This window comes from Exophiala spinifera (assembly GCF_000836115.1).
Source record: "Exophiala spinifera strain CBS 89968 unplaced genomic scaffold supercont1.3, whole genome shotgun sequence".
Taxonomy (NCBI): domain Eukaryota; kingdom Fungi; phylum Ascomycota; class Eurotiomycetes; order Chaetothyriales; family Herpotrichiellaceae; genus Exophiala; species Exophiala spinifera.
This window is the reverse complement of record NW_015622515.1, coordinates 1642131-1664843: the sequence shown is the minus strand read 5'-3', so window position 1 is coordinate 1664843 and position 22713 is coordinate 1642131. Positions and strand designations below refer to the sequence as shown.

Sequence of the window (22713 nt, the reverse complement as noted above, 5' to 3'; positions counted from 1 at the left end):
TCTCTTCATTCACATTCCCCTGCTGCAGTTTTTGCAGCTTCGTGTTCTATGTACTCGTACAGGTAGGTAGGTAGGTCCAGCCCATCCGATTCTCTCATCCAGGCTCTTTGGTTCGGTTCAACCGACCCTGCCACTCAGTCCTCCCCAAAGCCAGCCGGGGCAAACTCCATGTCGTCGTCCTCCTCCAGCACGGCCTCCCCAAAGCCCGCTGGCGCAAACTCCATGCCATCCTCCTCCAACACCAATGGCTCTGCTGGCCCAACCTCCTCCCCCTCCCCCTCCCCCATGTCTGCCTCAACTCGAGGACTTTCCGGTGCCACAACTCGTGGACTTTCTGATGCCACAACTCGTGGACTTTCTGCCTCAACTCGAGGACTTTGTTGTTGGTCTTCGACATCGGGTGCCGAAGAAGAAACGATGTCGTCGGTGATGATCTCCAGGTCATCCTCCTCGTCATCGTCCATGTCTGTTTTGGTGCCATCCTCATTGTCACCGAGGACGACACCCCCCAAGGCCACACTCTCAGGAGCGACGGGACATTTGACGGTCCCCGCCCCATGAATGCGAGGCGCCAGAATCTTTCGGCCGGGGCGCACCACCACATCGCAGTCCTCGTCACCCGATTGCTCTTCGAATGAGCTCATGTCTCGTTTTCTGAGACCAGAGCCCACCGAAACAGAGCCAGGAGTCACGCCAATCGGCTGGGCGTCCTGCACTGCAGCAACTCGAGCGGCGAGGCGATGGGCAATGCGCCAGTCCTCAAACACAGAACCACCCTCCTCCGGCAACGGAAGGTCTTTGAAGAGGCCCGGGAGGCCAGGAAGATTTCGCATGCGGCCACGGCGGGGTTTGTAGTAGAGGAATTCGTCGTTGTAGTAGTCGGTTTGGGTGGCTACCGACCGGTAACCACCAAAGGGTGTCTGACAGGCGACCGACACGCGACCAGCGCAGCATCGGTCCCTGATGAAGGAGATGGCGAGGCACACAACCTCAAACAAGTTCTTGCCGGTGCATTTCTTGCAGGCGATCGAAAGGCAAGTGGCTACGAATGCAACCAAGAAGAGGGTGAGACAGAAGTCAACAAATCCGACGATTTGTGTCAACAGCTCCCAGAAGAGTTGAAAGAGGAAGATTGTGTAGAGCATGGTGTCTGTCCTTTGAGTTTGTTTGGGTGTTTGAGTGTGTGTGTGTGTGTGTGTGTGTGTGTTTGCGAGGTTGTGTGTGTGTGGTAAGTGAGAGAGTTTTTGTGAGCGAAGAAGAGTTGATGTTGTCCGATAGACGGAAGATACCTTTCGAGGGCGGTCAAGGGGGACGATTGAGAGTTTGGCAACAATAACATGTCAATACACATTGAAGAGGCTATTGAAGAGGCAGTGAATCTGCTGTAAATGGGGGGTTCCATGGCCGGTCGAAGTGAATACAACAATAGTAGATACCTATACAGTGACAATTCGAGGAGGTGTTGGGAGGTCAAGGGGAAAAGAAAAGTCAATAGCATCGAGGTGCTTCCCAATCACGACCAGAACCATGGCATTGATGAGTATAGTATGAACTGCGACTCATGATCAGAATCCATTGAACCGTGTGCCTCATTCTATGGCCATGCACGTTTTGTTAGAGCCTGGTGGAACCAGCAAAAGTCCAGCTGCGGAGGACAGTTCTTCAGTCAGGTCGGCGATGTGCTCGTCCAAGTCCACCTACCTTGGGTACATTGTACTGAGCGAGTGGTGCAGTCTCCTATTTCCACCTCCATCCCTCGAGGATTGTTGATATACTCGTGGTTGTATCTCAAGCATCGACCCTGGACACGCTACAGCAGATCGACGCTGTGTTATGACGTCGTTGGCTCGAGATCCCTTTGTCCTCGTATCCGTAACACGTCGAGAACAAACGACGGGCAACTCAAGCAGCAAAAACCGGTTTTGAAGTCAGAGCGCCAGTACGAGTGCAAGGCGTCGAGGTGGGATACCAGCACCGAAAAAATACATAAGATATCGCAAAACACTTCCGGCTTCCTGGAGCATTTGTTCTTGTTCTTCTACGCTACCCAGCTACTCAACACTCGTACTCCGTATTCCTCACGCTACAAATCCACTGCTCCTACTCCGTACACAGCGACAATCGACTTCTCGCCCGTGTAAACTGCCCTCGTATCACTATTGTGCTAGACCACCGTCCACCATGTCCGACGACGCGGGATACTTCAAAAAGACATCAGAGGCCATTGCGAGCGCCGGTGCATCGGTGGCCGGCGCAGTTTCGGGCAGTCTCAGCCTCGGGGCCAATGCCAGCCACAAGAAAACCACCACCACAAAGACAAGAGTCCCCTTGGACCCCTCGGCCCAGCAGCCTCAGATCATGAACGGGGCAGGGCAACCACCGCAGGGACGCATCACTACGGGAGGTGTCGGTGAGCAGAAGAGGCTCACGCAGAAAGAAGCCGATGCTTTGTACTCGGAGAGAATGGAGGATGAATATGCGAAGCGTGAGGGAGGAGCATGAGCATGAGTATGAGTATGAGCTTAGCTACCTGCAAAGCCATTGTATACTAGCAAAAGGCGAAGTGAGGATACCTCTGATGGCGACAATAATGAGACTGTACGATCGGATATCTAGCACGATCCCCGAGGTCGACCACCTCTTTTCTTGCCGCCCAGACACGTACAGTATGCTGAGGTTCAGACGAGAACAGAATACGAAGTACTAAAGCGTCGATCTCTCTGATTAGAGACACCAACACCGTCAGACCTCGTTGCGGGTTTGTATGTAGGTTTGTACACAGTCAGGCAAAAAGGTTGGACCAATGACGTCGTCGGGGATTCAACTCCTCGCCTATTTTCGACAGATCAACAACCTGTACTCCGTACCTAACGAGTGCTCCGTATCTGTAGATATTTGTATAATACAATACTCATCGGAACCACCATCTCAAGCTCAGTCCTGTACCCCAGACCCAATAGCTGGTACAAGTTTGCGTGGCTTACCGTAGCTATTTCGCATCCCATGGCTCCAAACCTCAGTCAAGCACTGTCGCTGATCGACGCCGCCCACGCCGAAGACCCAAACAAAATCACCGTCCAGGACACGTCGATTCCCTATGAACTACACTACGCCCAGAAAATGACCCATTTCCTCACGCTGCACACTCCTGACCCGTCCCCTCTTCTGCAGACGGCGGCACGAGCCCAACACTTCCGCCGCTGGGAAGTCCCGCGCGACTCGTACCCGCGCACGAGGCCGGGGTACTTCGCATGGCGCACGTTTCTGAAAAAGCGCCAGGCTGACCAGGTCAAGCAAATCTGTCTCGAGTGCGACTACTCGGCCGAAGAGGCGGACAAAGTGGCCTCACTGATCGCCAAGGAAGATCTCAAGAAGGGCGAGGGCAAAGGAGACCCGGACGCACAAGTCATCGAGGACGTGGCCTGCCTCGTCTTTCTAGACGATCAGTTCGACGAGTTCGAAAAGGGCCACGACGAGGAGAAGATCATCGGCATATTACAAAAGACGTGGACGAAGATGGGCAAGAGGGGACAAGAGCTCGCATTGGCCATGGATTTGAGTCCCCGGGCGAAAGAGATGGTGGGCAAAGCACTTGCAGGGTAACGTTCCTTCGCTTTGACTTTGAATTGAGTGCTGCAAAGGCGCGATGAGACGGGTTGGTCAAGAAGCTCGTACTGTACCAAACCGGACGAAGGCGCGAAGTCGATCCAACGTCACACGAGAAACAGAGTTCCGAACGCCTTTCGTTTTGGAAAACCAGCTCCGAAGCTTTGTCATCTGACGGTTCTCTGAATCCTTCAGAGATGGAGATTGACAAGGACGAAAATTCGGTGTCATGGTCGAGTCGAGGCTGTTTTCAAGTCTGCGACGGGGGCCAAAACAAGCGAACCTCCGACCAATACCTTTTGTACCTGACCTGTCGGTCTCCGGGGAACGCCCTGCTGTCTCTTTCTCTGTTCTTTCGGCCGAACTCCAAGACTCTACATCTACCGTACAGCGTTTCACGGAGATACAATGGGCCATATTCAGCAAGGGCTCAGTAAGCTTGTCATACACTTGCATGCACATGTACCTCCTTACTTGTTGCGGAGATAACCCCCGGACATTATGGGCGGTTTCCACGGAGTACTCAGCACTCTGCGCCAGATACGAGTACGAATACGAACGTCGACGTGTCTTGCGAAAGTTGCGAGACATGAGTACAGGGTATTGATGAGGACCGGTAGCAAATCTGCAATCCCGGATCGCATGCTCGATAGGGAACCATTATACGTGCGAGGAATACGAGAAAGGGTTAGTCTCGCAGTACAAATGTACAGTGTCTTGTTTGGGGTGAGTCTGCCTTGGCCCCTTGACGTGGACACCGCTTGGCCTACCCACTTTGACCTCCCAAACAATTTGAAGTCTGCGAGGAGAAGACGTGGTGGTCACAGCTACCGACGACCATGGGACGGATGAAAGGGGAGTGAGCTGCACCGGTTAGTGGCATTGGCATGTCTTTCTTCGTCCGCTTCGAGCGTCTTTGTCTGAGAAATGGCGAAACCTGCCACTGTAAGAAGGCCCTCGCAACGTTAGCTACAGTGAGATGAATGGTTGTTCAGTGCGGACAGTATGAATTTCCTCAATCGGACGCACACCAGGCATCCCACCAGGCCTCAACATGATTTCTCTGTCAGAGAGTCTCGATCCTTTTGACCCTTTTTAAAATCCCTTCAGATTCTCGATCCTCCTGATCGATCCACTTTCAGTCTTCCCTCGCCCGGGGGCGTTTTTAGCAACTGGCTGACACTCTGTTTTTTTGTCGAGATTGGTAATGCTCGTCGTCGTACTCGTATCGGTACCACAGCTCAGGAAAGCTTTCCTCCCTGCTTCCCTCCCCCTCCCCACCTCGAAACGAAGTTGCTCCGCCAAAATACGAGTACGAGCACGAGCACGAGCATCGGCACCAACCAACTACTACTGTACCTCACAGTGCCCAGGGTACATGCAGTAGCTCAGAGCGTATTTTTTCTCGTATTATAATCGCCACACGAGCGACACACAAAGTGACGAGACGACACGACACGACGACACGTGGCGACCTCTTTTTTCAAGTGTCATTCATCATTCCACGTACCACTTCCTCCCCCCATGACGACCTTGACAGGACAGGACTTGTACTGTCTCGACCTGTAGGTAGACGGTACTCGACCTGTGCTATACACCCGGTGGTACTACAGGTATTAGATTGAACACTGAACACTGAACACTGAACACTGAACAAGAAAATGTGGATGTTATGGCTCGCCAGGCTTCTACTACCTTCATGCTCGAGATAGACACCGAGAACTACTGACCTTTGATGAAAAGGAAAACAGGCATGTATCGCCATTCGCTGACAGGTGAGACAGACACACCTACCCTCGCTCTTGAACTTTTGTATACCCGGGTAACTATCGGCCGGTCCGCACCTACGCAGTCAGAGAGCATAATACGAGACAACATGATGTGTGTGTGTGTAGCAGACCCCGATAAAATTGGGTTGTTCTTGAACCCCCCGACGTTCAAAGAAAGGCTTTTCTTTTGACGCGACGAGCGAACATTCTTCATGGATCCATGCATGGGCCAATGATCCTGCGTCCCGTCTGCTACTACCACCACCACCACCACCACCACCCGAGCAATCCCAGGGTCAGGGTGGTTTCAGTTCGTACCATGTACATCATCTCATCTCCGAGAAAGATGATGAGGGCTTTTTTTTTCCACCACCGACATCGTCCATCCATGCCCATGTTCCCAAAGAAGAAACAATGCTCTCTCTCTCTCTCTGAGCACCCCAATGTCTGGCCAGCGACTTTAATCGACAAGTCGGATGGATGTTGATCGTGTCCACCTTCACCTTCATCGTCGTCGTCAGAGAGCTATCTACCTAGCTAGCGAGCTCCTTTCAGGTTTCTGCTACCGCCCCAAAGAACATCCCCCCCCCCTTTCACCCTAGCGAGGTCAAGACTTAAAATCATCCTGGACGCTTTTAACTCATCTTCTTGTTCATCATCTCTATTCATCCCGCCCAAGTTTTTGACATTGACAAGTCATCCAAAGTTCAATAAGCGTGCTTCCAACTGCACCGCATCTGGCATGAGGCAACTGTCCAGGGAAAGAATCCCGTCATTTCGACGTCGCATCTCTCGTCGTAGTCGTAGAACATCCCTCCATCGCGGCCACCGACGCGCAGATCCATCCTTGTCCACACAACACGTCACCGTGAGCTATCATCTATCCCTCGTCGTCATGAAAACGCAGCGACCATCGTCTCCGGTTTCTCTCCCGAGTACACTTTACACACAGACACATTCCACCAGTCCAGTCCTGCAACTTCTCCTCCCTCACATCATGGCTCTCGTCCAAGTCTTCGTCAGAGAGATAGTTGATGTATAGCTCCTCACCACGTGCGATCCTCCTCGTCGTCGTCATGCAAATCGCACTATTTTCTTTCCTCGAATGGCTGGTGGTTACGTTCGGCACGCAGCTGTGGTTGAAGAAAGCATACATGGTGTTCACGGCAACCACTTCGTCCCCATGCTTCCCCCTGTAGCCTCGAAAGTTGGTTTGGATCCGGTTGGCAAGAGTCTCAAGGACCCAGGCTTCCCCCAGCTCGTCTTGGAAGATGTCAACACCGAGCTGCTGCAGAAATTCAATTCGGCGGCAGACATCTTCAGCATACGAGTATCTCCTCGTTGCCTGATTGCCATGGTGATAGCGTGCTGTGAGAAGACGGAGCATTCGAGCTTGCAAAGGGTGTTGGCCAGGATGTCTCTTGGTCGAATGAAATGCCACTTCCACCGCTCGCTGAAACAGCAAGTGCTCTTCGTTGACCACAGACTTGAAGCCAGAATCCGGGAGGAGTGGTTGAAAGCCGTTCATCCTAAACCTCGTTGCTTGCCGGCCTTGGCCGTGCCTGGAAAGCGCTCCAACACCGCACGCAGCCTGAAGGTCCCGGAAGCAGTTTCGATCGCAGTACCGTTTCCCCTGAAATCGGCTTGCACCTCGGCTGAGATCGGCACAGCACGCTGTACATTGAGCCGACCCGTTACTGGCACACAGGATTGTCTTGTCCAAGAAAAGCTTCGTGTTGGCGGGAAGATCTCTCATTGCGAAGATGCCGTAAGCATCTTGGCCGTGTTGGATCTGACCAGAGCTACGCAAAGGAACGGACAAGCTGCTCGTTCGGATGACGAGAGAGTCTTGGCTGTAGTCTTGTAGAGTCTTGTTGGCTCGTGAAATGGCCGACTCGCTTCGGCGAAACAGTGTCTTGGGGATCCAGGGATACGGCACAACTCTGATGTCTCCCTTGCCGAGCATGGCATGTTGTTCCTCCTCAGTAGAATCTCTCCAGCTATCATCCTTTTCGAGATATCTTTCTTCATGGCGCAAAGCACGCTCTGCGTATTGTTTCAGTTCCAGGTGTTTAACATATCTGGAAGACTCATGGCCCCAATGACTTCCTCGTCGGCGTGACATGCTTCGTTCTAGGACGGCAACGCATTCAGAGAAGCAGCGGGATATGAAGAGGGCCTGTGCTAGTACGAACAGAGCCGAATTTCCACTCATGTCGGAGCTGCCCTGACTTGGCTGCAAATCTGAATTCTCACCCTGCATGTATCGTGTTAGCCCCGCTGATTACATCGCAGAAAACTCTGAAATAGACAATGATGAATATTACCAGTGAATGAATCAAAAGCAGAACTTTGTGGGCCTCTTGTATTGCCAGTTCTGGATACTGTAGGGTGAGTAATATTTTCGCTCTGGCTAGCCGCTTGCCCGGATCGAAAGGGTCAGCAAGTATGCGCTGAGAGATCGATCTCAGGCGATGTTCGAGCTCTCGGAGTTCCTTCAAGACACCATCAGTGGTCGAACATCTGTAAATGTCGTAAGCTAGCACCTACTCTTGGTCGTGGTTTCTTCAGACCTGGGTTCTGAGCCACATATCTCTCCCATAAGCGTTGACTACCGCCATCATAACTGACGACGCTAGGCGTCCATGGGCGAACCCACCTTCCATCCATAGTGCGCAAGGGAGGAGCGCCAGCAGGAGAGTATTACTCTCAGCGAGGGGGATTTGATCTGGCAAGAGAGTCGTAGATCGAATGAGTGACTGCAACAAGAGATGGTGTTGGGAGGAGTTCTCAAGTGAGCTGAACCATCTCACGTTGAAAGTGAGTACAAGGGTCACCGTCTGAAAATGAGCCGTGAACACCAGTTCATTCACTATCTGTCATGGAAGTCCGGGTCAAGTGAGACTGCATCAAAATATAGCTTGTCACAAGGGCGGTAAAACGGAATTCAAATCTAGGCGCCAGCTGGCTAGACGCCGAAGGCCGAAAACAGCCAGGCCATAAATGGCCCTTGTAGAGGCCAACTTGCTGCAACGCTGGACATCATGGTCGCAGAAGCTGGCTGACAAGTATTCTTCCTAGTTTGTGAGCGCTGTAGAAGGTAAACATGAAGTGCGACAGTGCCAAGTGAATTGAATGCCTTAACTAAAGTCACCGATTCGCTGAGAAATCATCAGTTGCAAGTCGTCTATAAGCAATTAGCAATGGACTCTTGAAGATAGCTCTGGTCAATGATAGTCTCGTCCATGTTGATTGCAGTTCAAGAGAGTGCGATGATGTTCAAGGCCTTAGACTCCCATAAAGTCATATATATTGTAATAGCTGCAGGGAAGTATGTAAAGTAAGTTCCATCTGAGCGCATATTGCCTTCGTTCAGGTGAGACAACTGAGGCTTCGACCAGACACTAAACTCATGGTAGGTATCCTTGTTACACGCCGGCATTGGATTGTAGAATCGTTCACACGCTCAGATTTGACATCAGAGATTGATCTCGTTCACCGGGTCATGTCTTCATCCTCCAATAAATCAAACACTTGACCTTTTCGCGAGTTCAGATCTTGCTCGATTTCATCGTGACTTTTCACAAAGTCCGCATCAGCTTCGATAAACGTGTCCTCGTCGTGAACCAAAGCAGGGGTCTTGTTCTTCTTGCTCTTCCGCTTCTTAGTGTTGCTAACAGCGTGATTAACCCCTTCCGTCAGGGTCTCAACTGGCGTGCTGCCTGAGATGGGAAATCCTGAAGTAATCTTGGTTTCTCGGTAAATCAAAGTATCATCCTCGTTCACCGCCTGCTCAACCGAAATGGGAGGTACCTGTTGAGAGCGGATGTCTTCACCAAAGACCCATTTCTCCGCCATATCGGGCGTATGCCGTTGCGAAAACGTTGACTGTTGTCCAGTCATGCTCGAAGGGAGCCGTTTCGACGAGCGGTCTTCGAGCAACGAAATGGTGACCCGATGATCGCAGTGGAATGGCTGATATGGCGCATTTGTCTCAATTTCAGCGGACGCCAAGGGGTGCGACATTTTCAGTCCGTCGGCTTTACTTGCTCTGGACCTCCAGAATCCAGCTACTGCAGGAAGCGGGCTTCCACTTTTGTCATCATTGCGAGCGTGATGTCCTCTATACAAGGGATCCGTGGTCATTTCGAGCCCTTTTGGGAATTTGGTCACAACAGGTTTTCGGGCATCAAAGACTGAGACTGTTTGCCGATGACGATCCTCTCTCGGCTTCGTCATTCGGACGTAATAGTCCTTGAGGGTGTGTAGATCCAAGATTGACAACACGGATCTTCCTTCACGTCTTTGCCAACAAAGCATGCCTGGTCGAGCTGGGATCTTCAGATAGAGCCTGCTCTGGTTCGCGTGACGAATATTCGTGACGGTTTCGCTTGCAGCTCCAAGAGACTTACTAAGGCCTGCGGCTACAGCTCTGCCTGATTTCAAGCCAGTGGTGGACAGTCCAATACCTGAGGCAGTAAACCCAGTGATCCCGCTGCTGTTGATGCTGGGAGCTCGACCTCGTAGATTTGCCAGCATTGGCTGTGTCCTTCCAGCGATGCTCATCGCTGAGGCAAAGAAACCCCCTGTCGGAGCAGGTTCTTGCTCTGGCTTTGCTTGCGGAGGTTCGACCGGCGCAGATGACGGTCGGTTTCGCTTGGTAGGTGGCGGAGGCCATTGGAAAGCAATCTTGGGTAGATCAAAAATGTGAACTGTTCGGTTCTTTGTAAGTAACGCAAACCTATACCCTGTCGGGCCATCCCAAGCAAGATCGACAATGGTGGAAGGACTCAGCCGCTCATAACGGGCAACCTGTCGTACATAACCACTGTTAGGTGGCGACGTTGTCTGTTGAACCCTTACATGTCTCATCTGTTGCAAATCCCAGACGTACTGTACATCACCCTTGCGATTTGCAGTGAGAAGACCAAGCCCACTGGGCGTAAAGGACAGGAAGCTGCAACCTCGGGGCGGTTGAAAGGTCGCGATAGGGTTGAGGTCGACACCTCGCCTCCCCTGAGTGTCTTGCAGAGACTTCAAGTCTAAAATCGAGACAACGTCGGGGTCCTTTGGAACATTTGGATTTTCCATTGCGTGCGTGGGCGGGAACTGCGCCATGCCGAATTGAGGCGAGTACACCGGTGGGCTTGAGGATGTTCCTGTGGGCAGGCTGTCGGCAGTGGAGTCTTTCTTCCAGTAGTTCTGCCACGTCTGCACACCTTTCTCGCCGATCCATTTGGCACTTCTCACGGCTTCCTGCGCTATGCCTTTAGCAACCTTGCCGAAAAAGGTATCAACGTCAGGCGATTCTACCTCACATGTCACTGGAGGTCTCGAGGGGGCTGTCCCAGTACTGATATGTGCGTGTTTGCTATGGATGACAGATTCGCCGATAAGAGCACCGATTGATCGGCGAGAAGGAGTGCCCGCGGGACAAATTGCGAGCCATCGGCCACTGAGACTGATAATAGCCGAACCGTCGGCATCGACTCCGCGTCCAAGGTCTGCAGGTGATATCTCAGCGTCCGAGGTCGGCTGCGACGAATCTCTTCTCTGAATTTGTGGTTGGATAGATGTCCAGAACTTGCCTAGGCATTCAAACGCAGCAGAGGCGTGATTCTTTCGCGCAGAGAAGACGAATACTTCGCCACTATCACCAGAAGACACAACGACAGCATTTCCACTTGCATGTGTCTTCAAATTTGCGGCTGAACCCGGGGGTAATCCGCCTCCATGGAACATCCTCATCGGAGATGGGACACACAGTAAATCAGCCACATGACATCCCTTGCCCATGGAATATACGGCTACTTTTGTCTCCAGGTACACACCCGCCGCATCCGGCAGGGGACCATCCCCATTTTCACGCTCCACATTGTTTGGCCCATGGACAGTGATTGCCACTAACGGCCGATAGTCCACAAAAGGATCGTCGCCAGTATTCCAGGTCAGAAGGCATACGTCGAGGATTTCACCCCGGACACCTCCCAGGAATCCAGAATGTTCCAATTTCTCGCCATTGTAGGTGAGAACATTCAACTCTTCGTCTCCTACCATGAACACGGCCTCACGAGCCTCGTTCCCGGATGTGGGGTGACGGGAGAATTTGAGGGCAACGGGGTCTTTGACGTTCATTTGCGCTGTGGCATTTGCAAGGCCTAGGTCGACATCATGAGGGCCGTAGAAATGTTGTTGGGGTAGATGGGGCGGGATAGGCGGCGAGCCGTAAGCATTCACCGCGTAGCTGTAGGGCGAAGTCGACATCCTATGATGAGGTGGCAGAGGAGGGACGCCGCCTCCATAACTTACAGGCCTTGCTTTCCTTGACGGCGGAGAGAGCGGAGGGCTTCTGGCGAAGCTGCCTCGAGTGCTGAAGCCAGGCTCATAAGGAGGGGTTCCCGAGCTGAAGCCAGGGATCGGTTCAACAGGCGGGGACCTTCCATACCCTGTACCTCGTGCCCAGACATGGGTGGGTGGTGTATGCTCATCGAAGACCTTCCGTGTCGAGTCCACCTCATTCACGGCATCGGAACTATCATTCCTATGGTCACTCTGAGGGAAGCTCGACTTCAGCTGGCCGAGTATTGACTGCGGCTTCGCGGGCTGGCGTGATTGTTGACCCATCTGCTCTGAAGATGGGGATTCTTCGGCATTGTCGAGGCAGGACGACTGTTTCGCGGCAGCATGCTTTGCCTTCTTCCTTCCTACCTTCGCTTCTTCTTCTTCCTGTGGTATGTCTTCAGGATCGATGAGGTCGGGGGAGGGTATGGGTTTCCTGTTGCTTGTGGACTTGGATTTGTTGACTGCTGGCATTCAAGATGATATCAGTAGACGCCAAGGGCACAGCAGGCGTAGCCCCGGGCAGACCACTGGTATGGTATATGCCTGAAGTCGACCGTGGTCGAGATGGCGATGTGAAGGAGGGACAGGGTTGGAGTTCGAGGGGAACCCCTGGCCAACGCGGGGTGTGAAGGCGTCGTCGTTGATCGAGGGCGTGACCGGGAACGGGATGACGCCTGGCGCCGCTGAGAAGATGGAACGAAGCTTGATTCCGAGTATCGAGTAGGACTGTGGTTACAGGAGCAGATTGTGAAAAGAGAAACGAGTATACCAGTCAAGAGGATTGCGGTCTGGAGCTGGAGGTTGTTTATGAGAAGCTGGCGCCGTAGTCGAGCGTCGGAGTCAGAAGGTCAGTCAGTGCCGTCACTAGCCAGACCTGGAGGCGGCGATGCTTATCGGCGCAGATACCGAACACGCAGGCGCTTGGGGGCGCGTGGATGGTCAATTCCTAGTGGCTTAAGCTTGGCGATAGTGAACTCGGTACGGATAATAGGCTATTCATATATTATACCTACTGTAGCTAATAGGGCACTCGAAGAGGTACAGTAGGTTAGTTAGTGGGTAGGTGTTGTGTACTGTAGAGGGGGAGGACGGATACTTTAGGTGTGTTAGGGTTACCGCCACTCCTCCTTCACTTATTACAATCAGCGCTCCGTAGCCGTTCCCGTCTCACCAGGCTTACGGCATCGTGCTCTTCTCCTCTCCTCGTCCTCGTCCCCGGATGATGAGATGAGGCCGGTGGCTGGGAATTGGCAAATGCACACACCTCCTGCCTGGCACCAACAATGTCATTTGACACTGTCCGTTCGCAGCTCACCTCTGTCCATGTGCTTGTGACCACAACCTGATCATCATCAATGCTCGACCTCATCGTCCCGTCCTACCATCTGACCGCATCCTCGGCTTCCGCTGCCGCTTGTCAGCAGCATCGCGATGCTACTTCCCATCATTCTATGATCTTGCCGGTCCGTACAATACAATTCTATTCCACAAGGCAGCATTCTGTTCTCGGGCTGTGAGAGTGCTCAACCTCGAGGCGAATCCACCCTCACCTCGCTCACCTGCCTCAGTCGACCCTCAGCCTTCACCTGGAAGGGAGCAGCTGCCTGAGCGTGATATATTGAGAGCGGGTCATGACTTCAGAACGGAGCTTGGATGTATATCAAGAACTCCTGAGTTTCTTGATGTGCGAGCCCATTGCGACATGGTGTACAACTCCGGTCATTCGACTGAAGACCAAGCCAGTACTATGCATTCAAGCTAGGTTGCTATCTTCCAATTGCCTCGGCGCCAGAGTTTTGTTTATTGAGAGTACTCCTCTAAACCGGAAGCCTCCCTTTGTGTTCCCGTCGAAGACACCAAACTTACTTGACCTTGACTCTGTGGCCAGTGACAATATACAAGAGCATGAAACAGCCTTTCCTTGTGTCTCCATCATTGCGAGGACTTCCCATTTCCCACATTGAAGCGATTGATATCACTTGGTTCGTATATATGACATGGGCTCTTTTTTCTTTAAATCAAGTTCCCGACTCGCCAGTCCACCTATTTCGACTTCTTCGCTGCTGCTGCCCGTGCCTTTGCCGCCTTCTTTCTGTTGCTTCTGATCATGACCATCGCGAGGAATGTACCGACAACGGCCGAGGCGAGAAGAGTGAGGATCACTGGAATGCGTATGGCCCAGACACGAGGAGGAAAGAGTGCTTGAAGCGGATGGTCATCGTCGACAAATGGCTGCCCCTGTGTCAGTCCCTTGGTCATGCTCAGCAGCAAGAGCTTTCCATACCATGAAGAGAGTCCATAGTGTATAATACAAGAAAATGGTCGTGGCTGCTATGAGCATAGCCATGCCCACTAGTTTGTCCAGCTGCGAAGAGTCAGTGTCAACTCGCGGTGATAAGGGGAGCTAAACATACCATCTCTGCTTGTGCACGCGCTCTCGCTTGTTCCACAATATCAAAGAGTTGACCCTCGCGAGATGTGAAGAACGTGGTAAATGCCTGGGACAAAGAACACGCTGTGTCGAAGTAATCGCGCGTCTCGTACCCCGTACTACTCGTCCTACTAGGAACCACTGGGACCGAGCGGCTGCTGCCAACGGGCTTGGCACTAAGATTTTCCGATCTGGCGAACCCCGAAGTCCAAACGCCTCTACAATCCCATCGATGCCTAGTTGTCCAAACAATTTTTTGTCGGCCCTGCCCAGGATGCGGGCTTGATCTCGCATTGATCTGCCACCCAGCATCGATTGTCGCGCCGCAACGACATCACCATGGCAGACACCATGACTTTGTCCTCGGCTGTACGCCTTCCAACACCTCCACCGGGCGCCACTTATTCACCCGGGCCATCAGGTGCAAGGAAACGGTCGCCGCCTTCACGATCCCCTTCGCCTCGGCGTCGTCGGTTAGCCCGGACAGAAGAGGATGGCAGGCGGAAACCGGACGGGGAAGAACAGGAGCGGGAAGTCGATGAACGAGAGCGGGAGCTCATGGCAAGATTCAAGCCTCGAGAAAAAGAGGAAGCGAAACGGAAGCCCATGACTGCGGAAGAGAAACAAGCTGCCGCGAAAGCCGAATATGAGAAACTCCTCACCATGAGATCGGGAGGTACATACATCCCGCCTGCCAGGTTGCGAGCGCTTCAAGCAGAGATTACGGACAAAAGCAGTAAAGAGTATCAGCGCATGGCCTGGGAAGCGCTCAAGAAATCCATCAATGGTTTGATTAATAAAGTCAACGTCTCGAACATCAAGCACATTGTTCCAGAGTTATTCGGAGAGAACCTGGTTCGCGGACGGGGCTTGTTTTGCAGAAGCATCATGAAAGCCCAGGCAGCGTCTCTTCCCTTCACACCCATCTACGCTGCAATGGCTGCAATCGTCAACACCAAGCTTCCCCAAGTCGGCGAGCTGCTACTCAACCGTCTAGTGGTTCAATTCCGCAAGGCTTTCAAGCGGAACGACAAAGCCGTCTGCATCTCTTCTACCACATTTATCGCCCATCTTTGCAACCAGCAAGTTGCGCACGAGACTGTGGCTGCTCACCTCCTTCTACTACTGTTGCACAAACCAACAGACGATTCGGTGGAAATCGCCGTCGGATTGACGAGAGAAGTAGGACAGCATTTGGAGGAAATGAGCCCACCGATCGCGTTGGCAGTATTCGACCAATTCCGAAGCATCCTCCACGAAGCCGATATTGACAAGCGAACTCAGTACATGATTGAAGTTCTGTTTCAAGTGAGGAAAGACCGATACAAGGATAACCCTGCCATCAGGGAAGAACTAGATCTGGTGGAGGAAGAAGATCAGATCACACATCAGGTTGACTTGGACGACGACATCGACACACAAGATACGCTCAACATTTTCAAGTTTGATCCTGAATGGGAAGAGCACGAGGAAGCATATCGAAAACTGAAGGCTGAGATTCTGGGAGAGGACAGTGGTGATGAAGAAGACGCTGGAAGTAGTGATGATGACGAAAGCTCCGACGATGAAGAAGCAGAGCAAGAGCGAGCAATGGAAATTAAGGATCAAACAAACACTAATTTGGTCAACCTACGACGAACCATCTACCTCACCATCATGTCCAGCCTGGACTTTGAAGAAGCATGCCACAAGTTGATGAAAGTTCAACTTCCAGCTGGGCAGGAACCCGAATTGCCGTCTATGATTATCGAATGCTGTTCACAAGAGAAGACGTATTCTAACTTTTTCGGTCTTATTGGAGAACGCTTTGCAAAACTCAACCGCCTCTGGACAGATCTATTCGAGCAGGCTTTCGCCAAGTATTATGACACTATCCACCGATATGAGACGAACAGGCTACGCAACATCGCCCGTTTCTTCGGCCATTTGCTCAGTACTGATGCCATTGGCTGGCATGTGCTCTCGGTGGTGCATCTGAATGAGGATGAAACAACCTCGAGCAGTCGAATCTTCATCAAGATCTTGTTCCAAGATCTGGCCGAGTCTCTAGGCATGCCGAAACTGCAAGAAAGAATGAAAGACGACATCCTCCGCCCCAGCTTCACGGGTATTTTCCCTACCGACAATCCACGAAACACACGCTTCTCGATCAATTACTTTACCAGCATCGGTATGGGTGCGCTCACCGAAGAAATGCGAGAATATCTCAAGAATTTGCCAAAGCCGGCTCCTCCTGCGCTTCCCGCTCCTAAGGCCGATGATGTCTCCGATTCGGAAAGTGTCAGCTCGTACTCGAGCTACTCGAGCTACACGACTAGCCGGTCGTACACTAGAAGCCCAACGCCAGATCGACGCAGGATCAGAGATGGCCGATCACCAAGCCCGGTTCGCAGGGACGTAGCACGAGGAAGGGATCGAGGCGACAGCTACTCGGTGTCACGCTCACGATCTCCAGCACCACGCCGTGGAAGGGAACGAAGTTACAGCACCTCGCTATCGCGGTCGCGGTCGCCACCACGCCGAGGTGCCGATCGAAAGAGATCGCCCTCATACTCGGTGTCCCGGAGTCCTCCACGACGAAATGTAGCTCCCGCTCGTCCACGAGGTCGATCACCAACTCGCTCGCGAAGTCGCGGCTACTCGGGCGGATCTCGTTCACGTTCGCGTTCACCGGCACCGCGAAGAGGAGCTCCAGTGGCACGTGCAAGAAGAGTTTCAGCGTCACGTAGTCCCTCTGGCTCTCCACCGCCGCGCCGACGGAAATATTCCACATCGCGGTCTCGATCTCGGTCTCCTCCACGGTTCGCAGCACGACGAGATGCTCCTCGCGACGATCCAGTCCGGAAAGGCATTCAGAGACGCTCTCCGTCGCCCGTCCGGTCAGTCTCACGCTCCCCGCCGCGCCGTGGAAACGCAAAGGGAAGACCTAGGTACTCGCCAAGCAGAAGCAGAAGCAGGAGTAGGAGTTACACTCCGCCGTCACGCAGGGCACCGCCGCCGCCTGCAACGAGGAGAAGAAGGAACTCATCAAGCGAACGGTCAGCCTCAGAGTCCCGCTCGCCCTCGCCCTCGCCACCGAGACGATCGTCAAGAAGGAGTCCGAGTCCAGTCCGTCGTCGTGGGGGTGGTGGTGGTTATGGTGGCAGAGGTAGACCGAGACGAAGCTCGAGTCCTAACCCCAAGACCTCAGGACGGGCGAGAGCCGCGGACTTTGATTGATGATTTGTTGCTTGCGCGGTGACCGCGGATAATTTGTATATTGTTATGAGGTATTTTTCGGTATCGATATCGAGTCCGCAGAAAAAAGATACCGCTGAGCATGACCATCGTCCAGGATCCGGGGGTATCAAGTTTGAAAAGAGAAGACCCACCTCGTTGTTGTTGGAGGTGTTGTGGACTTGTCAAGAAACGCCGACAGAATGCAACAAGTGGCTTCGTTTGGCACTTTGGAACGATACCTCAGGTGTTTTAAGTTACCAAGGTTACCATACCAGTACCTTCAGGCACACTCAGGGGGTCTGCAATCCTAGGTATGTAAGGCACCAGGCATGGGTAGCTCGGGAGGTACCTAGACAGACACCTAGATAGGGAGGTCCTTTTCACCTTTTCACCTCCAAGTCATCATCATCATCATCACGGTCTTTGAATGGCAAGCCAGGTCTTTCTACACCGATTTACAATACACTTATACGTGACGCTTCGTGGCGGCGGATGCCTCAGCCATAATTTAGCACACTAACCTGGTATTCTGCATAGGCAGTCTGAAAGGGACAAGAAAGGACGAGACAGAGGGAAGGAGGTCGAAGGTCGAACTCTCTGTTGTTGATGCTGTTTATTCTAAACCCCAGGCCCCAGGGAATCATATCAGAACGTCGTCGTCGTCGTCTTCGTCGTCGTCATTACCTAAGTGTGCTGGCGCAAAGCTGCCTCTCGAGAGCACAACGCCCCCTTCATCCCGCTGCGCGGCATGGTTCGGTCCATCGCTGATAACTCAATGTCTTCAGGATTCGTAGTAGCGCCATACTCCAGCTCCATGAATCCCAATTCCCGATTTCCCAACGCCACAACTTTCAAGTCTTAAGTTTCAAGTTTCAACTCCAGAAGTACCAACCTAGGTACGCCAAGTGTACGTCAGATGTACGGTTACCCAGGTAATCCAAGTGTTTCTTCATTGGGGTTCATCCCCTGATATCATCATAACCTGATTGTCTCGTATCCAGAAACCTTGCACTGGCATCAACTCTCTCTTGCGCCATGTTGTGACTTTGGCACGTTGGAATATAGTTGCGCTGAATACTCCGTGATGCCAGCCATGCACACAGTTATGCGTGGGTGTAAAATCCTCTGCATCCCCCATGGGACAGCAGCACAAATATCGATATCAAGCCACGCAGTGTGCTATAACACCAGTAGAAGATGGGCTCCCGCCCCCCCGAGAACTGGGAACTGGACTGCAAACACACCACGGCATCCTGAACTCATTCACATACACATATAATAATTGCTTCGGGTCTTTCGGAATCATACGGTATCGTCGTCGTAGGCAAACCGGACGCCTCTCAGGCCTCTTCCGCGTTCGCTCCCGGTCCATCCATTCGGCCCTCGCACCCCCATGCTCTGGCAAAAGGCCTCGTCGCCGGGCGGTCGTTCGTTCTTGGTGTTGCCTGTCAACATGCTCTGCAGGCTCATGCACACGCTCTCGACGGATTGAACGGGTGACCAGCCTGCGCTGCCGAGTAGGTCGAGACATATAATGCCATTGCTGTAGATGTGCGGGTGGATCGGTATAGATCGGCCGGAGTCGGTTGTGGTTTGTGACTGGGACTGGGACTGGGACTGTTGTTGTGATTGTGACTGGGTGTTTGAGGTCGGTGCGACAGAGGACGCAGAAGAAGATGGTGGCACATGGATGAATGTTACTTCGGGCGGTTCTGCAGAGGGGGAAGATGCGTGCGTCAGTACTGGTTATCGTGGCATGTTACATGGAGTTTGCATCCGGCTCTTCTTCCCTCCCTCTCACTCTCCTCTTTATCCGGTACCAGTAGAGACGTACCTATCGGGTAGTTGCTGGTGAAAATAAAACTGAGGCGATATATCTGGTTGAGGTAGAGAGGGTTGGAGTCGAGGACCCGGATGTCAACCTGCCACTCTTTGAAGTCGTCCGCTTTGACTAGGTCAATGCCCGGAGGGAGACTCTGTTTGGCCTGTGCATATACACCCCATGTCAGACCCCGGGCATCTTAGAATCAACTTGTATATAGTCTTGAGTCTCGAGCAACGCCATCAAAACTGTGGGAGATGGCCAAGGGAGGGAGGTTGATGGATGTGCAGGGAGAATGGTGTACCTTCTGGAGTTCCTAGATCAGATGTTAACCTTGTGTCCCATAGTAGAAGCTGCTGAATGCAGTAATGTTGTATGGAGGAGGGACTCACTTTGCCTAGTCTCTTTGCAGCGAACATGTTGGGCTTCCTGTCGCAGTCAGGCTGAAGTGACTGCGGTGGTGTTGGTGGCCGCGAGCTAAGCGGCGACACAAGTGCAACGGTCGACGATCTATCACGTCACCCCGCAGAGAGAGTGACGGGACGGGAGAGAGAGTAACAGATATGGATGCGTGTGTTACTTTATGTGGTGAATACTCTCTTGGGTCATGAACAATGCCTGGAGATAGATGGAGGAGACTGGGGCAGGAGGAAGTGACGAAAGGGAAGAAGAGGCTTGGACGATTCCCGCATTCATGAGGCTGTACCCGAAGGACGACGAAACACCACTATGGAATAAGTATAATACAATCGACTCTCGGAGGCTCTCTATAGCTCTGAGCGGTACGGAGTAGTCATCGCAAATGATCCATCCCTGGTCCAAGCGGTGTCTAGAAAACAGAATCTCATTACACTGTTTGAATTGAATATCGGCGGATCGAGGTCGGCGCCGGAGAATATTTATATTTCACATTTAGCTACACAATGCAATGCGCATCTACTCACACTTGTCAACCCAGGCTCCAGCGACAGTATCCTTGCTTATCAAGCCATCTCACATACAGAACGAAATGCAGCACCCTCCATCATCCCGAATGCAAGTCCCACCTCCACCACCCAAACAGGAAGCAACCACACATAGCACGGTCAGACCCCGATTCAAGACGAGACTGGCTCGGACTTGGGCTCGGACTTTTGCTCTGGGGTAGCGTCGCCTGCGGTGGTTTCCGTAGCAGCAACACCATGAGTGATCTCCTCGAAGGATCTGCGGATGTGAACGCCGTCATCGGCAAACAGTGTCCATTCGCCAACCAGTTCGTCAGAAAACTGGTCAAGATCCAGACCAACCATCTCCGCCTCATCAGTGATCCTGAGATGCAGACCCGGGATGTACTTCAAGATCGTCAGGAGGATGAAAGAGATGGTGAACGACCAGCTGGCAATAGCAGCAATCTCGCCCAATTGACGTGCGATCTGGCTGCCAACTCCATCGATGCCACCTGGGGCTAGGGTTGGTATGCCGTCGAGAGCAGACACGGAAGACGATGCAAAAATACCAGTCAGGAAGCCTCCGACCATGCCGCCGATACCATGGAGCTTGAAGACCTCGAGCCCATCATCGATGCGAATCCAGTCATTGACGTTCTCGAACAGGTTGATCACGATGGCTGTGATGAAGCCGATGGCGGCACCGCACCAAACGGATACATAGCCTGCAGCAGGCGTAATGCCGACCAACCCAGCAATCGCACCCTCGCATGCCCCGATGACGGAAAACTTTCGCTTCTTGATGTAGTCCATCATACACCATCCAGCCACACCGCAGGAGGCGGCAAAGTTGGTGTTCCAGATGGCGATCATGGCACGGATGCTGCCATTCAAGGCCGAACCACCGTTGAACCCGAACCAGCCGAACCAGATGAGCACAGTACCAAGGAAAACGATGGAGACATTATGAGGCTTGTAGAGCGTTTTCTCTCCTAACCTCTTGCGCTTGCCGAGAACGAGGGCATATGCCAAACTGGCCGAGCCGCTGGAAATGTGCACTGGGCCACCACCGGCAAAGTCAAGGGCGGGAAGCTTGAAGAGCCAGCCATTTGCGTTCCAGGTCCAGTACGCGATGGGACAGTAGCAGAGGGTGGACCAGCAGAAACCAAAGATGATCGAAGGAAGGATTCGTCCGCGCTCGAAGGAGCCACCGACCACGATCATGGTGGCGCATGCACAGAACATAAGTTCGTAAAAGGCGAGAACGATGTCTGGAATGACGGCAGATCCCCATGATGGTGCCGCCATGATCTAATAACACGTGAGTAAGAGAGTGCAGCCGGATGACAGGGTGCAGCTCACGTTCTTCAAGCCGAAGTTTGAGAGGTCACCAATGAATGGACCACCGGTTCGAGAGAAGGAGAGACTGAATCCCCAAAACGCCCACTGGAATGAGCAGACGGACATGACGGTCCATGCTTGGAAAATCATGGCCAGCGCAGACTTCCTTCGACACATGCCGCCGTAGAGCAGACCGATACCGGGGACGATGACGAAAACCAGAGCGCCCATGATGACCTGGAAAGTATATTCCCACTCAAGGCCGGTGTATGGAAGATTGACATTGATTTCCTTTGGGTTCCCGCCATTGGGAATGCTCGAGTTGTACTCGGGCTGTAAGTAGGCGCAGTCAGTGACAAGCTCGATATCAGGTCCATGAGCAGATGAATCAACGTACAAGAGGCGGCGGTGTCTCCATTTTGGTAGCAAGGGCCTGTTAGACCTGCTGTTGATCGAGTGGCAGTGATGGGATGGTTGTATTTTACCGAAGAGGCTCACACAGGACGTCTCTCAAGCTAGAGAATCCATGGATATATAGACCATCCGCCTACCGCGTGTCGCGATGGCCCTTCTCCCCACGCTATCGCGATACGAGAGAAGCAACTTTCTTTTTCCCACCACCACCGCCGCCATGCCCTCGTGTTGAGAGGGTCTCGAAGCGCATTCCTGGAGGCTTTCCCCTCTGAGAGTCCAGACAGTTCCGACCTTGACCAGAACGGGGTTGCGCTGCCGGACTGGCAACTGGATGGCGACTGGGTGCGATGAGACTGATAACGCACATAAGTACCGTCATTGGCCCCTGACGACCTTTGCAAATATTGCAGCATCAGAGAATAGGAAGCTGGGCGTGGTAGATTAGCGAGCCTCGTTATCTATGGGTCCGCGCCAAGCCTGCTGAAGCGTCCAAGACTCTGGGCCAAGACGCCGCTGTGGCTTGGGGGCATCAAGCCTTGCGCCTATCGCTGCTTACTCGGCCAATAAGCCGGGCAAAGTCGGGATAAGCATGTTGCTTCAGTTGATGCTTGGGTGTTGCTTCTGTTGGGTGTGGAGTCGGCAGATGGGACTGCACTCAGCTCGAACTGCTCTGCCGTGGTTCAAGACTCGTTCAGGGCTCGTTCAAGAGTCTTCAATCGCTGTCCGCGAGACTGAGCAGCAGAGGGCAGACGCCGGGCGGAGGGTAAGGATGAAACGATGCCGTGTCCGCACCAATAGATTGTTGGAGGGCATTTCGAGCGCCATGTGGCGGCCCTCAGGCTC

At 52.8% G+C, this 22713-nt stretch overlaps 9 protein-coding genes across 9 annotated transcripts; 3 read left to right on the top strand and 6 right to left on the bottom strand.

Moving 5' to 3' along the window:
* Window positions 1-134: 134 nt before the first annotated feature.
* PV08_04343 (uncharacterized protein) lies at window positions 135-1145 on the bottom strand (the record flags this gene model as incomplete). The annotated part of the gene is made up of 1 exon (XM_016378691.1): window positions 135-1145. One exon carries the CDS (start codon window positions 1143-1145, stop codon window positions 135-137), a length of 1011 nt encoding a protein of 336 aa, XP_016237368.1.
* A 1036-nt stretch (window positions 1146-2181) lies between these two features.
* Window positions 2182-2502, top strand: PV08_04342 (uncharacterized protein; the record flags this gene model as incomplete). The annotated part of the gene is made up of 1 exon (XM_016378690.1): window positions 2182-2502. The coding sequence occupies one exon, from the start codon at window positions 2182-2184 to the stop codon at window positions 2500-2502; it is 321 nt and encodes a 106-aa protein (XP_016237367.1).
* Window positions 2503-3003: 501 nt separating this feature from the next.
* PV08_04341 (uncharacterized protein) lies at window positions 3004-3603 on the top strand (the record flags this gene model as incomplete). Its single annotated transcript, XM_016378689.1, has 1 exon — window positions 3004-3603. One exon carries the CDS (start codon window positions 3004-3006, stop codon window positions 3601-3603), a length of 600 nt encoding a protein of 199 aa, XP_016237366.1.
* Window positions 3604-6255: 2652 nt separating this feature from the next.
* PV08_04340 (uncharacterized protein) lies at window positions 6256-7590 on the bottom strand (the record flags this gene model as incomplete). Its single annotated transcript, XM_016378688.1, has 1 exon — window positions 6256-7590. The coding sequence occupies one exon, from the start codon at window positions 7588-7590 to the stop codon at window positions 6256-6258; it is 1335 nt and encodes a 444-aa protein (XP_016237365.1).
* Window positions 7591-8870: 1280 nt separating this feature from the next.
* PV08_04339 (uncharacterized protein) lies at window positions 8871-12188 on the bottom strand (the record flags this gene model as incomplete). The annotated part of the gene is made up of 1 exon (XM_016378687.1): window positions 8871-12188. One exon carries the CDS (start codon window positions 12186-12188, stop codon window positions 8871-8873), a length of 3318 nt encoding a protein of 1105 aa, XP_016237364.1.
* A 1572-nt stretch (window positions 12189-13760) lies between these two features.
* PV08_04338 (uncharacterized protein) lies at window positions 13761-14442 on the bottom strand (the record flags this gene model as incomplete). The annotated part of the gene is made up of 4 exons (XM_016378686.1): window positions 13761-13949; window positions 14002-14082; window positions 14132-14215; window positions 14281-14442. 4 exons carry the CDS (start codon window positions 14440-14442, stop codon window positions 13761-13763), a joined length of 516 nt encoding a protein of 171 aa, XP_016237363.1.
* Window positions 14443-14487: 45 nt separating this feature from the next.
* On the top strand, window positions 14488-17367 carry PV08_04337 (pre-mRNA-splicing factor cwc22; the record flags this gene model as incomplete). Its single annotated transcript, XM_016378685.1, has 1 exon — window positions 14488-17367. One exon carries the CDS (start codon window positions 14488-14490, stop codon window positions 17365-17367), a length of 2880 nt encoding a protein of 959 aa, XP_016237362.1.
* A 1302-nt stretch (window positions 17368-18669) lies between these two features.
* PV08_04336 (uncharacterized protein) lies at window positions 18670-19608 on the bottom strand (the record flags this gene model as incomplete). Its single annotated transcript, XM_016378684.1, has 3 exons — window positions 18670-19079; window positions 19202-19352; window positions 19582-19608. 3 exons carry the CDS (start codon window positions 19606-19608, stop codon window positions 18670-18672), a joined length of 588 nt encoding a protein of 195 aa, XP_016237361.1.
* A 678-nt stretch (window positions 19609-20286) lies between these two features.
* On the bottom strand, window positions 20287-21874 carry PV08_04335 (uncharacterized protein; the record flags this gene model as incomplete). The annotated part of the gene is made up of 3 exons (XM_016378683.1): window positions 20287-21426; window positions 21478-21789; window positions 21854-21874. The coding sequence occupies 3 exons, from the start codon at window positions 21872-21874 to the stop codon at window positions 20287-20289; spliced, it is 1473 nt and encodes a 490-aa protein (XP_016237360.1).
* Between the last annotated feature and the right edge of the window lie 839 nt (window positions 21875-22713).